The following is a 14,460-nucleotide window of genomic DNA, read 5'->3' as shown; positions in this document are numbered from 1 at the left end:
GGTTGTTGTTTAGACCATATATGACCGACCACTAAAACTTCGTTAATGGTCCAGATTTTTTTTTAATAAATATATATATGGCTTTTGATCTTAATTACAGAGTTGTGTTGTTCTATTTTTGTTCATGGAGTTGTGATGTTATCCATAACTTTATTTCGAATTTTAGTTCCTTTACCTTAATTATACTTTGAATTTTGATCCCGTTATCTCGAACTTTATTTGTAATTTCAATTATATTAGTACTTTATTATGATCAAAAAAATAAAATTGAGATTAGATTTATTATGACGAGTGGCTCGAGTAGGTCAAATGATGGGATCAATTTTCCCAGCATTCTTAGGATATTAAGGATCAATATTTTTGATCCATTTTGAAGATTTTTTATCTTCAGCTTTTATCAAGCTCTTTAACTTGTACATGGTGGAATCCTACTCTAAACAATTGAAGAAACAGGGGATTTCGGTAAAACTCTACATACATTTGCTGTGACATCAGCAAGGTAATTTGTAGATGTACAAAAAAAAAAATGGGGATGGATCATTATTTCACAAAATATAAGATATAGCCGAGGGTTCAAGACGCACCAAAATTGAAGAAAATTTGGGCATCCTACGATTCGGCGAATAACTATGCGAAGGGTATAGAATTTGATTGTTAGAGAGGCCTCAACGAGAAGAGTACTCGCCTCCCTGCTGGGACCTTCGCATTCCTAACAATAATAAAAGCAGTAATAATATAAGAAAATCATCATCAAAAGTCGATCCAATCGAAATGCAGGAACACTTTCGGAGTAAAGATGAGATCTGGATTCAATCTCCGAAGGCAAACTTGAATAAAAACGCACCGACTTAAAGCGTTTCCTCCATAGGAACCTTCGATTCCATTTTCAATGCAAAATATACGAATTCTTTGAAAAAAAAAACGCAGAGATGATGCTCAGTGAATACGAACTGTAAGAGTAAAGGAATCATGTTGCGGTGTTAGCCACAATCGATGAATATTTCCTTGTTTCTCTTCATTGCATCGTATTTATTAAGAGAAACAAATTCAAAATATGACAAAATCAAACAAAATCTAAAATCAAAGCGAAGATACTTGATGAATAGACGACGGCGCCTGCAACCCTAAAATTCAATACAATAACAGTCACAGCAACATTGTAGCTTATTTTATAGAGAGCGTTTTGGTCTGAAACCCAAACTGAGAGCGTTATACTTTTCATTTTTTTTTATTCCAAAAATATATAAATTATCTTTTCTCAATTCTAACCCTAGTAACTTTTATTATTGACTGGGGATTACAATAAGAAGGATCTGGATAAAAATACTATATTATTCGGACTCCTAGCTGCATTTTGAAGAAAAAAAATACTTAGGCTCAGTGGTTAATAATTTTAATCACCGTCTTCGTATATTTAAAATTTATCTATATATAATTTATAAAAATAATTAAAAAAATATTTATTAAAATAACCGTACATATTTAAATTATGTTATGAACTATAAGACGAAAAATACTAAAAGAAATCCACAAATACATCTAATGTTAGAATACATTAATAATTTATGTTTTTTTCGCGTTTGCGTGTATGATCTCTAGATTAATAAACTGGTACCACAAATATACGTCAGTGTAGTTTTACAATGTGACGTTCTCTATAAATCAACAATAAACTTTTTCTTTATATATATAAATTCATATTTATCGCAAATTCAATTTAAAGTTGTAAAACATTTATATGATTTTAGGATATACGTATAAGTATAAGTATATAATTTGCAATTGAAGGGTGTTAAAAATAGAAGAGGTTTATAAAATAAGATACGTAAAAAATGACAACAATAAGAAAAATATTCACTAAATAGGGTACGGACTTTTATAATTCTTGATTTCAAATACATTTTAATGAATTGAAAACAATTTATTCAAAAGAATTTGATAAAAAAAGTTTCTTTGTAATATTTTTTTAACAATTTAAATCACATACTGGTTGATCTTCTAGACAAATTCTTTTATTATTTTAATTTTTGTATACCAGCAATGAAGTAATAAATTCTTTTTTTATGACATATGACAAAATAATTCTTTTGTTCCTCATGAAATCTATTATATCCATTCTTCATTATAAAAAAATAGATCAGATCAAACTATCAATTTAAATTTTAATGAATTCTTATTTAATAAATCAAAATAAATTTAATCAATTTTTATAATTAAATATCGCTTAAAAGTTTTCAAAATTTTATTTTTGAGAACTTTTTAAATTGAAAATTATAATTATTTTAAATTGTTAGAAATATTAATTTCTTTAATAGATCGAATATGTATCCAAAAAAAAAATCCTTAGATTAAATTTGTATTGATTGAATCAAACTTTATTTAAAATTTTAATAGATAAAAAAATTAATAATTTTTTATCCAATTTACTATATTTCCAAAATATTACAATAAATAAGTCTGCTACGAAAAAAAAAGTTATGAAAATTAGGAGTTGTTCTCCCCCCTTCTGAGATCTACCAGCAATTGCACATTGCGGTGCCTACTTTCACAGATTCAGTCTCTCTCAATTCCCCCAAATCCATAAATAAATAATAAATAAAATTCAGTTGCATCTATATATGTTCATTTTCATTCGTAACTGCAATTTTCGGGGGAAACGTTTGGGATTTTGAATCATGTGGGGCACCATTGCCAATTTCAAGGAAAACCTCAACAAGATCGCGCTCGATGTTCATGACGACGACGACGACGAAATTCTCCGTGAGTACGGAACCGGCATCCCTGCCAATGGCGAGAACTCCGCCGTCTCCGGTCGCCGGAGTTCGCTCGGTTCCGCCAGTTCCAAATCGGGGACCAGGTCGCCGCTCGCCAACGGCATCGATCTTGCTTCTCTCTCTGAGGTCATTCTTTTTCTCTGTTTCTTAAAGTTGCGTTGATGACTCCCTCTGTTTTGCTTGTTGAGTGAAGAAAGAGTTTAACTATTACATGTAGCTAGGAAAGATTGTGAATCTTTGAGCTGCTTGAGAACTTAATAAGCATGTATCTGGTTCTGCAATGAAGTAGGTTTGGGTTCTCGTTTTAGACAAAAATTAGACGCACTTTCTTACATGTTTGAGCTGTTCTTTATTCGGAAGTGAAGTTTCACCTAGATAATTTGTATAAACTTTTATAAGGCAAACTTTTGTTACGAAGATTATCAATGCGAAATTGCAATTGATCTGAGAACGACATAGTTAACCTCTAAAGAACTGCATACCAGTGGTACTCTAAAGAACTGCATACCAGTTTTGTCCATATCATGTTATTTTATAGAAAAAATTAAAGAAATAAAATTATGTAAGTTTGATATGAGTAATTATTATGTAGTTCAAGATTACCACTGTCGTAGTTGATCTCCACTTAGCAAATAGTAGCCAAGTTTAATTAATTCTTTCTCCGAAATTTAAAAATTCAAGTGCATGTCACATCAATAGTGGTCGGAATCATGTACTCATGGTGGTTCAGGACTATACATATCATTGGCCATATTTGTTCCTGATCAGGGAAATTAGTCTTTGGGTACTTGGATATTAATTTCTTCAGTAATAAACCATTTTATGAATGTTGACAAATTTCATGACTAAAGGCACATTCAAGAACTGCGAATATAATTTTCATCCTCTAAGAAATAATCTAACATGATGGACACTGTGTTTTCAAGGACTGATTTTGACTATTCAGTCAACAAATGTTTTAAAAATAGGCTTGCTTAATGTCCAAGCTACTATAAACATGTTTGTATTTTCGTTGAAATTGCAGTAGCGTGCATTTAATTTTCCACATAAGTAACAACGGGTATCCTTTTGGAAATGTATTTTGTAGACAGCTGAATGGTAATACAAAACTGCACTATTAAACTAACTTGAGTTTAGATAATGCATGTTTATCAAGTTTCGTGTACCTCAAAGATATAAAGATTTCCTTATTTTACTATATTTTTAATCGGAAAAAAAATACCATTTTTGTTTTTCCAACTTATAGGAAGTTACTGAGATTTTTATATCTCTCCATAACATCGTCAACTTGCCATTATTTCACACAGGCATTAATAGGTCAGGAATGGGTTTGACGCTCCCACTCTTGCTAAGACTAGGGTGGGGGACAGGGCAGGTGTTTATATCCTTGAACCTGAACCCAACATTGTTTCTGTAAGGTGGAGAAACTTGAAGTCAATCAAATCGGGTTTTTCATCAAAGTTGTGTTGGATATTAGAAAAGTGGGGAAAACCCGAATCCAATCAAAACAGGATTTTGTCATCAAAGTCGGCTTGTGGTTAGACTGACATCTACTGATTAAGATTTAATTGTTATGCTTACTTTCACAAAATTTAGTAGCTTAATTGGTGAAAATTTGTTATCTATGCTTGAAATTGTAGTGTCTAAATATGTAAATGTGTATAACTTCTTTTGCTCCCTTGAATCCCCTTACTTTAGAAGTGGATGGTCAAATAAGATGTCATTTTTATAACCCAAAAGGAAAAGATGTAATTTCAATATTTGCTGTACTATTTGTAGATAGAACAGTACAAAGCTGAAATCAAGAAACTTCAAGCATCTGAGGCAGAAATTAAAGCATTATCAGTTAATTATGCAGCTCTGTTAAAAGAAAAAGAGGTACGATCATTACTTTGTGGAATATATGTAATTAATGTACATTTAATCTGTAGATTTTTTGTTTTCATTAGTTCACTTGAACTGTGCACTCAGACTCTGTTGAGCCATTTTTTACTACATAAACTTTTCTGTTAATTGATTGGTTTATTCTGTTTAACTGGGGTATCTTCTATACGTTTTGGAGACAACTTAGGGTGTTTTAAAGTTATTGGATATAAAATGATTAATGTGCTGTCACCCAAAAGATTGAACTTTTGGGCTATGAGGCCTAGGTACATAATATGGTATGGGTATGATATGGATACAGGGAATTTTTAAAAATTAAACACATGATATGGTCAAGATACATTAGCAATTTTTGTTGTATTTATATATATTTGACATGAATATACTATTTTTTAAGCAACATTCATATTACCAACTTCTCATTAATATATAAATATATCAATAGTCAATAAATGATTACATTTTGCAAAAAAGATACTTCTGGTCCTGTCCTGACAAGTAAGCATAGCTACATATATTTCTCTCACCCATATTTCTTTTACTATGAAAATGTCAGGAAAAATATACAATTTCCCTACCCAAGTTAGAGTGACATTGAAAACATCAATTGTCCTATCCAAAAGGAGTTTTGGCTCTATAGAATAATTACGTTGTTGTTAGGAAGATAGATAACAAGCCCTTACTTTCCATTAGAGAAATGCTCCTTTAGAGCAATAGATACTATTGGATGCCTTCTAACAATAAAGTTTTGCCTCATATCTATGGATACTTTTTTGAATAGGATGTAGATATGTGACATATCAAACACATATTGGTATTGGTATTGGATATGTTTCAGACATTGACATTTTTGTATTTTTAGAGTATCTGGGCTTCATAGATTTTTAGATAGTTGGTTTATGACATAGTATTAGATCCTCTATAACCATGTGATCTGGAGTTCAATCCTTGTTGCCCTATTATTGTATGCAAAAGTTAATTTTTTTTCCTGGGCGGGCTTGTGCATTTTCATGCCTCAAGATCAAAGGTGAGAAGGTGTGCTATATATGAAATCATTCATGTCTATTCATCGAATTGCTTAAGCTTTTGGAATAGTTGATTCATAACCCGAATATATATATATTCTCTATTTTCTGCCTTTTATAGTAAAGATTTGATCCTTTCCCCCTTTCCCCAAAAGAAGAGGACTTTCTAATTTTCTTGAATACATAATAGAATTTTAATGCATTACATGGCATCTCGCATAAAAGTTTAATCAATATAATCACCTATCAATTTACCTTAACCATTAATTCATTGTTTGCACCTGTTGCTTTTGATAAAATTAACCATCCCCATGATTTCCCTTTCAGGATCACATTGTTAAATTAAATAAAGATAATGGCTCACTAAAGCAGAATTTGGAGGCTACAAAAGCAGCTCTGCGTGTCTCCAGAATTGAAGGTTCTGGAGTATCTACAAATGGAACTTATACAGTCAAGGTATGTCAACTTGTTCTGGAGGTCCTTCATTAAATTTGGTTTTTGGTATTTGTTCTTGTGAAATTTAATTAGCAATGAGGATGTTTGACTGGCAGTGCCATTTGCATTCTCATATTGCAGTTGTGATTAAGTTTTGGTTTTTGGGCCTTGAATCTAAATAAGCCTATGAAAATACTGCAATCCTATTCTGAACATACTTCTCGGTTTAATGACTATTTGTAATAGAATTATGAGTGGGCAGCCGGGTATATGCCATAACCATATGAAAAATGCTCATGTCCCCATAAAAGGTTGATTTTGTTTGTTTCATAGTTTTCCACTCACCAACCTTAATTTTATATTTGAGATAATTGGCTGCTTTGAGATAAGGTCTTTTGCTTATTATTTAATGGAGACCAAGCTTACCTAAAAACCTTGCATTTATTTTTTCTTTGGTTGTTTACTGCATATTTTGTTAGGGAAAGGTGGGAAAATGACTCCGTTTTATTTTATTTTTTTTATCTTTTGTGCCTCAGTTTAAAGTTTGAGTTTTCATCAAGAGATTATTTACCCTTATAAAAATGAGATAGGATTTGCTTAGGGTAATTTTTTTCTTTTTTCTTTAAATATAGAAAACAAGGTATTAGAATGCTCTTTTGTAGTTATGGGTTTTCACTGTATTTTTTAATCTGTTTTATATGAATCGGTGCATTTTTTGATAGCCACTCAAAGAGTATTTTTATGTGTTAAACTTACTTTTGGAGAAGGATGCATCTTTTAGTATGAATGAAAATGCTTTTGGAACAGGACTAATGAAAATAAAAATATGCTATTATTTGTCAACATATAGGATTAGATCAATGCAAGTAATGAGTAATTTGGAAAAAATACCTTGTCATTCATTTGGAAGAATACGAATTTTCCTTAATTTTATACTTTTCTTGTTTTAGGTTATGTAATGTGGGTTGGTGGGACTCGTCAACCTATCTAGTGTTCCAGATGGTGTCATTAAGCTTGTGATATGTGATTTGTTCCTTCCTAAGTATGGGAATACCATGCATTATGTTGCAATGTAGCTAATAGCATTTGGTTACATGTCTTTGGTCTTGATAGACAACTAAAGGATTCATGTTGACTACTTTTTGTGCAGGGAAGTAGTGATCAATCACCCAATCGACAGAACAAGTTCAACGTGCAACGTAAAAGTCGCAATGCTATAAGCAATGGAACTGTGTCTACTTTAAAATCTGATGCTATTCAAAGTGAGATGGATTTCGAACATTCAAATTTACAAGGAAATTCTAAGGTAATGATATGTTTAATTTCGGGTTATTCTTATATAGTACACCTTCATAAGGAGATTGACTATTAGTTGTTGTTTGTTATAATATTCCTTGTCTATATTGGATTTTGGTATGTTAGTTATTGTTTGATCATATATGTCTGTTTTGATTTTCAAGGTGTCCTTGGCATGAAGTGCACTTATTTTTTTTCCTCCAATGGACATAGCCTATAATTTGTTTTTTCTGTCTTTATAATGAAAACACCCATATTTTCCTGGTAGTTTTGATGTATAATATTTGATAGCTTTGTATTTTATTTTTAGTGATGAGTGAATTTGACAACAGATGTATGAATGCCTTCTAGGAGTTTGCGGTTGATGGAAATACCACAGTAGCTGTACAACATTCCCCAGATATTCAGAGGTTGAAGTTACAACTAGAGCAAGAACGTGATCAATTGGCAAAGATTCAGCTAAAATTCCAAGGTATTCTTGTTATGCTTTTGGTATGTCTTACTGTATCTTGGCATATAAATATAAGTGGGGTAAATTCCTAACATTCTTATTCTTTCTTTAATGTCAGAGGAACAGAGATTAAGCCAGTCTTTTGAAGAGGAGCTTAAAATGTTAAAGCTGGAAAGAGACAAAGTGAGTTATATTAGGTAGATATATAAATTTTCATGATCTTGGCTGCAACGTATTTCCCTGGTCACATTTAAGAGAGAACCATCTATGTCAGAAGTTTGTTGGGATAACAACCTGATTGTGTTCAATATTATATAATTAGTTTTGAACTTGACAACAGCTATGGGGGATGAAGCAAATGATGTATGCATGAAATGAATGTTACATTTCATTATTGTATATTTTGGACACCTTTTCTGATTGATACTTTTATCATTGTTTTGTTGCCATCAATTTTGTCCTTTCACTGACGAGACATGCTGTGAAGTTAGAGAACTAAAAATTAAAAGCACCTCAATAATGTTTTTCAGCCTTTTAGAAATACTTTTGCAAATTGGGCCTTTATTCTTATACTGTTAAAAGATCCAATGAACTCCCTGCTAGTCTATACATGTTTTAAAAGAAATCCCAGTATTTAAATAGCTTTCAATGGACACAAATTTAAATTTAGTATCAAACTACCAATAGAAGGATCAAATGCATAAATAAATCTTCTTTCTACCACAAAAGATAGAGAAAAAATGGCCTTGCTGTTATTAATTCAGATATCAATCCAAATTGAAATTTTCTGTCGTTCTCTTTGAATAGAAAATAAATTGGCAACCAAAACAAGATAGCTTTTAGCATTTATTAAAATCTTCTTTTTATTATTTCTTTTGTTGAATCATTGATAAACTTTTGCATCGTTATGGGCTGGGTTATAAAGCTCTTGGTTATCTAACTCGTAATATGTTATTGCTTTGAAGAAATCAATGGAGCTTAACAAAATACACAATGAGTTGAATGAAAAAGTATCAGAAATAAAGGATCTACAATTTGAGTTTACCAAACGGGAAAATGGAGCAGGGGAGGCTGTGGATAGCTTAAAAATACTTATCAAAACTTTAGAGCAGGAAAACACCACTCTTAAGGTTTGTATATTTATGCTTTACCGTATTTGCCTCATTATAGGTTACTATTGTTTTTTTGCTCAAAAATTGATAATGGTGATTTTGTATTATTTGGCTTCTGAAACACACTAATATGATCCTATTCCCCTTGTTATTAGATGGAAAAAAGTGAAATTGAGGCTGCTCTTGAAAATAGCAGGAAGTCTTTCACAGATAAAATGATGCGTGATGCTTCACATACTCAGGAAAAAGATTCAAGCAGTGTCAGTGATGTGAGCCAAAACTTCTTAGCAATATGCACTTTACATGTTATGCCTCCAGATCCTTACTAATAATCGTTTTCTTTTCCTTTTGGGGATTGGGCAATTGGTTTTTGGTAATAGATGCCAGATCACTCCAAAAGTTTTCCAGAAAAGGAAGAAATGGAAAGATCATTACACAAGTTAAGCAAAGATTTGAATGAAGCACAGCGAGACAGGGACAGAGCAGTACAAGAATTGAACCGTCTCAAACAACATTTACTGGAAAAGGTTTTGTTCTTTTTTACTTTATTCTCTTTCTTCATCTTTATTTTCAATAGTGGAACCAATGACTAATAAGCATGGCATTCAAGAGACAAATAATGACTCCACTGTGTTGAGAGAGACTTGGCATTCTCCATCACTGCCCTCTACTTTTCCTGCATCTATGTTCTGCTCAACTCCTATCTTATAGCCATACATGTCAACTTTGCCTCGTGACTCCCCTTGGTTGCCTTACTGGAAATGTTGCACAAATCACTCAATCTTCTTTTCTTATGCAATCTATGAAGTTAATCATTCAATTCTCCCAATTGCTCCTCTTCACTCTTTTTTATGGGGAACTTAAGAAGAGTATGGTGGTTCTTCAGCATACAGCTAGATTGAGACACATTTGTTGTATCCATATTGCATTGGGCCCATGTTAATTGGTGATGTCTGATTGATCTTTCAACATTTTTCTTTTCAGTAATAATATGCAGTATGAAGCATATTTTAAGTGGTCCTAAAGACAACTAAACCATGCAAACATATGCATTTGCAATGATACTTTGTTTGACTACATTTTCCTATTAGAATGAGCTTTGGTCAAGATTAGTTGCTTTCATTGTGTACTTTAGTTTGATTTGTTGACCTACTATTTGTGTTTTAATTTTGGCTGACTTTTTGAGTTTTATCTATTTCGCTATCTACTAAACTTGCATTTTTCCTGGATAGATTTACTATATCCATTTGTTTTCCTTACTGATTTATCTAGGCATCTGAGGAATCGGATAAAATGGACGAGGACAGCAAAATCATCGAAGAGCTACGTGATAGCAATACTTATTTAAGAGCTCAAGTATCACATCTTGAGAGAACTCTGAAGCAAGCACTTGCAAGTCAAGAGGAACTGAAAATGGCAAACAATAGTGAAATTCTCAAGTCTAGAGAAGCCATTAATGACCTGAACAAGAAGCTTACAAACTGTATGAGCACTATAGATGCTAAAAATATTGAACTTTTAAATCTACAGACAGCTCTAGGACAGTACTATGCTGAAATTGAAGCCAAGGTACAAAACACATCACTGTATCTTCTTTTATTATTCATAAATTGCAGACATTAGTTGGGTTGTTAACACTAGCTCACTTTTATTTTCTTGGTACAGTTCCTTCTTACATCTTTATGTCAATATTTTTTGAAATATGAGTGCGTCTTCTGTTATGAATTACTTTTCATGCACTATATTTTTATTCCTTAGGAGCATTTAGAAAGGGAGTTGGCTCATGCAAGAGAAGAAACAGCCAAGCTTTCTCAACTTTTGAAAGTAAGATTCTTTCTGTCTCTAAATACCTGAATGTGCTCTTGTAACTACTTTGAGAAACAAACTGTAAAGAACTATTGAGGGAATATAAAATCGGATTATATAATTTAGATGCAAATAAGAGACTACATAGTTTGAACTGTAACTAACCTAACTACATTGCCAACTCAGCGTAGCTGAGTCTGGTATATGTTTCAGTTTATACCCTATTACGTCGTTACCTGTGAGCAATACACATATATTTTAAATTTTTAATAAACAATATTTAGTAAATACTTCAATTAGTAGCATTAGAAAACATATAATCAAAATATTTAGAAGAGATCTATTACTTAATATTAATTCATTGGAAAATAAATCAATATAGACAATAAATCTTATCAAGTTTAACCCGAAGTGTAAAATCTGATTAAATTCATAATTGTATGACTTAAGTTTGTGTCATTTATTCTTAAGAATTCTTAGATACACTTTTTAAATTTTTGTATACACAAGTTATTTTAATATATCATTTGATTTTCTGAAAGATATAGAAAGTAACGAAGTTATTTTTGGGAAAAAATGTTTCCATTTTTTAGTATTTTTTTAGTTTTCAAATTCTTTGTATGATTAATAATTATTCCAAATTAATAATCTAAGTTGTTAGATTAATACAAATTACAATGTTATTGTCATCATGTGTAGCAAAATGTCATGAGTACAATGTAGGAACTAGGTACAATTAATCCCTTAGGGGTGTTGCGGAAGTCATTATTACGAAAAACAATGTTAATCTAATAACTTAGAAAAAATTTGGAATGCAAAAAAGTATAAAGAAAAAATTTCATTACTCAAAATATTTATGCATTTGATCTTATCTCCCAGTGTTCCTACAAAATTTACTCAAGTATATTTTGTCTTGTAAGATAATAAATTAACTTGTTGGCTTTCCTGATTTAGAAAGCTGTAGATTTAATGGTTACTGTTGTTACCAGGAAGCCGATCACGGAGCAGAAGTTTCAAGGAATGAAAGAGAAGAAATTTTAGCCAAGCTTTCTCAATCTGAGAAGGTGCAAACTGAATGGAGAAGTAGAGTAAGCAAGCTTGAGGATGATAATGCAAAATTGAGGAAAGTTCTTGAGCAGAGTCTGACACAGTTGAATAGAATGTCAGTAGATTCAGATTATCTTGTTGACAGGTTGGTTAGCCTGTTTGTGTTCTTAGCATGTTTTTCTTCCAACATTTGCTTGACCATGTGTTCTCTCTTTATGTGTACTCTCTTTATTTCTTTATAAGGTTAATATTATAATCTTCTAAGTAAGGATTTTTTTTCTGAATTTAGACTTGGGATAATTTTTTTTATTATGTGAGATAGTAAATTTTCATTCTAATCTAAATTAAATTGGTGCAGGCGCATTGTGATAAAATTACTTGTTACTTATTTTCAGAGAAATCACAGCAGAGAGGTATGAAAATGTTATAATTTTTGTTGCTTTAAATGCATTGTGCAGGACTGGGTCTAAAATGAAACCCAATAATATCCTTTATCAATGTCAAAATTGTTACAATTCACGTGGCATGTGTATGGATGCCAGTGGGGGCGGCTGAGACATAAATTCATGTACTTAGATTTAGTACAGCAATTTTCTCCTATATGGCTAGCATTTTAAAAGTCCCATGATTTGGTTCAACTGAAATCATAGACATAATAACCTTTTTCTTATGTTATAGATAGAGCAGTTGAAAAAAGCTTTTTCCCTTGGAATAAACTAAACCAAACACGCACAGTAAATCCACGAGTTGGTCTGTGAGAAAAATTATTAGACACATGAATGAATGCAACATTGGTTCGTGTTTTAACCCGAGTGTGAAAGGGAAAGGGTATGCAATTATATTCTTCACATGCATTTGTTTTACTTGCAGCTTATGTTTGCTCTTCGTAATGTGTACTGCTGTTGTTGGCTGAGTTAATTTATCTGATTTGTGGGATGTCTTGTGCTTACTGTTTGATACATTGGGAACAGGTTTTGGATCTTATGGTTCGTATGCTAGGATTCTCTGATGAGGATAAGCAAAGGATTGGTGGTGCTCAACAAGGTGCCGGTAAAGGTGTCGTTCGAGGAGTTCTAGGGCTGCCTGGCCGCCTAGTTGGAGGCATCCTGGGAAATTCGACTGAATCAGCAGCTAATGCGGGATCTGATAGCCAGGTGATTTCTTCTTATCTCGTATATCTTCTCCAATGGTATATTTGGCTGTTTTTCAATAGAACAGATAACCACTGATGAGGAAATAGATTTACGTGATTCTATGCAATATGGAGTAATATCTAGTAGCGTACTTTATAAAATTAACCAATGAATTTTTTCCGACTGAACCATGTATAATCAACCTTGTGCTTTAGAAAATTGTGTTGAATTTTAGTCCTATTATGTTTTCTCGTGCAGTCTTTTGCAGATCTGTGGGTTGATTTTCTTCTCAAGGAAACGGAAGAAAGAGAAAAGAGAGAATCATCAGGAAATCCAGGTAAAGCCACGGAAGATTCTTCCAATAAAAGTCCAAATACTATGTCTGCCACTCCACCATTTTCCAATAAAAGTCCAAATACTATGTCTGCCACTCCACCATTTTCCAATAAAAGTCCAAATACTATATCTGCTACTCCACCCTTTTCGAATCTGAAGTTTGATGCCGGAAGAACATCGGCTTTTCCAATTAGTCCAAATAATCAAAACGTCAGTCCTCCTCCTCGTGTTTATTTTCAGCGCTCTGAACATTTTGATTCTGAGTTCTCTACAGTTCCTCTTACATCATCCGATGCTAAAACTACTAGCTCTAATCCGCTTCCAAGATACTGAGTATACATTGGAGTACGCAATTAAACAAAGGTACATATCATTGTTTGTTAAATTATAGGAATGCGATATTGTTCAATTAATTCTTTTACATTTAAAATGAGTGTCTCCTTTTCAATTAAGAGGGTACGGGGGAACTTCTAAGTTCTAAGTATTTTTACTTTTCATTGCCTTCGTTTGATTTGAATTATATAATTTGGGAATTTTGGAAGATGTAGATGTCATGTAATATCGTTCCCATTTCTTTAATGTATATAATACACAATTCTATACTTGAACCAGTTCGCACCTATAATAATGTATTCTCTATTTTGTGATTCATCCTGATGTTATTACATTACTTTATGTTAGGAAAATAGTGAGCTTAAAGTTTACATGAAAATTATTGTTACCGTATCAATTACTGTGGTTGGAAAAGGCACTTAAATAGCGGGATATGCTGTATTGAGAATGGTTTCAAATGGCCACTTAAATTTTCCATTCTTCTGCTATACTCACTTCTCTAGTCTGTAGATATTAGTTTCAATTTTGATTATCATCAAAGCATTCCAAAGAATTAAAAGTTGATGAGATTTTAGTTATTATACTGACTTTTATCGTACACAAAATCATATATTCCAATGATTTTTCGTACATTTAATGCAGCATTTCATAGTAATTTTCCATTTATACATGGTTTATCTACTATGAAAATTATAGGTTTCTGAAGATAATTTATTGCCTTAATTACTTGAAAGAAAGACCTCTTAAAATATAATTATAAAGAAGTGTATGAAGTTATCTGTAATAATAATTAAAAACAAATACAATAAAATAAGAGCAATTAAATAT

At 31.9% G+C, this 14,460-nt stretch overlaps 1 protein-coding gene, 1 long non-coding RNA gene and 1 other non-coding gene across 8 annotated transcripts; 1 reads left to right on the top strand and 2 right to left on the bottom strand.

Annotated features, from left to right (window-relative positions):
* Positions 1 to 332: 332 nt before the first annotated feature.
* LOC137818218 (uncharacterized) lies at positions 333 to 1,213 on the bottom strand. Its single transcript, XR_011082045.1, has 2 exons — positions 1,096 to 1,213; positions 333 to 709 (listed from the first exon to the last, which is right to left on the bottom strand). It is a non-coding gene; the product is annotated as an uncharacterized lncRNA (long non-coding RNA).
* Positions 556 to 707, bottom strand: LOC137819933 (small nucleolar RNA snoR145). Its single transcript, XR_011082493.1, has one exon. It is a non-coding gene; the product is annotated as a small nucleolar RNA snoR145 (small nucleolar RNA).
* A 1,246-nt stretch (positions 1,214 to 2,459) lies between the features above and the next one.
* LOC137818527 (golgin candidate 3-like) lies at positions 2,460 to 13,950 on the top strand. 6 transcript variants are annotated; one of them, XM_068622004.1, is made up of 16 exons: positions 2,460 to 2,900; positions 4,554 to 4,652; positions 6,011 to 6,139; positions 7,269 to 7,424; positions 7,766 to 7,886; positions 7,984 to 8,048; positions 8,831 to 8,995; positions 9,133 to 9,246; positions 9,358 to 9,504; positions 10,250 to 10,546; positions 10,736 to 10,801; positions 11,773 to 11,975; positions 12,189 to 12,243; positions 12,802 to 12,984; positions 13,222 to 13,300; positions 13,574 to 13,950. In XM_068622004.1, the coding sequence occupies exons 1-16, from the start codon at positions 2,676 to 2,678 to the stop codon at positions 13,630 to 13,632; spliced, it is 2,163 nt and encodes a 720-aa protein (XP_068478105.1). In that variant the 5' UTR covers positions 2,460 to 2,675; the 3' UTR covers positions 13,633 to 13,950. The 6 variants fall into 6 exon arrangements, with proteins under 6 accessions (XP_068478105.1, XP_068478104.1, XP_068478107.1 ...); XM_068622003.1 differs by having other exon boundaries at positions 13,222 to 13,385; positions 13,428 to 13,950; XM_068622006.1 differs by having other exon boundaries at positions 13,232 to 13,373; positions 13,458 to 13,897.
* The last annotated feature ends 510 nt before the right edge of the window (positions 13,951 to 14,460 follow it).

The sequence above is a fragment of the Phaseolus vulgaris genome, chromosome 10 (genome assembly GCF_000499845.2).
Source record: "Phaseolus vulgaris cultivar G19833 chromosome 10, P. vulgaris v2.0, whole genome shotgun sequence".
NCBI classification, from domain to species: Eukaryota; Viridiplantae; Streptophyta; class Magnoliopsida; order Fabales; family Fabaceae; genus Phaseolus; species Phaseolus vulgaris.
This window is presented reverse-complemented; position numbering and strand designations above follow the sequence as displayed.

Coding starts and splice junctions, on each gene's coding strand:
- LOC137818527 (XM_068622001.1), top strand. CDS start 2,676: ATGTGGGGCACCATTGCCAATTTCAAGGAAAACCTCAACAAGATCGCG. Junction 8,049..8,830: donor TAAAGCTGGAAAGAGACAAA/GTGAGTTATATT, acceptor ATTGCTTTGAAG/AAATCAATGGAGCTTAACAA. Junction 10,547..10,735: donor ATGCTGAAATTGAAGCCAAG/GTACAAAACACA, acceptor TTTATTCCTTAG/GAGCATTTAGAAAGGGAGTT.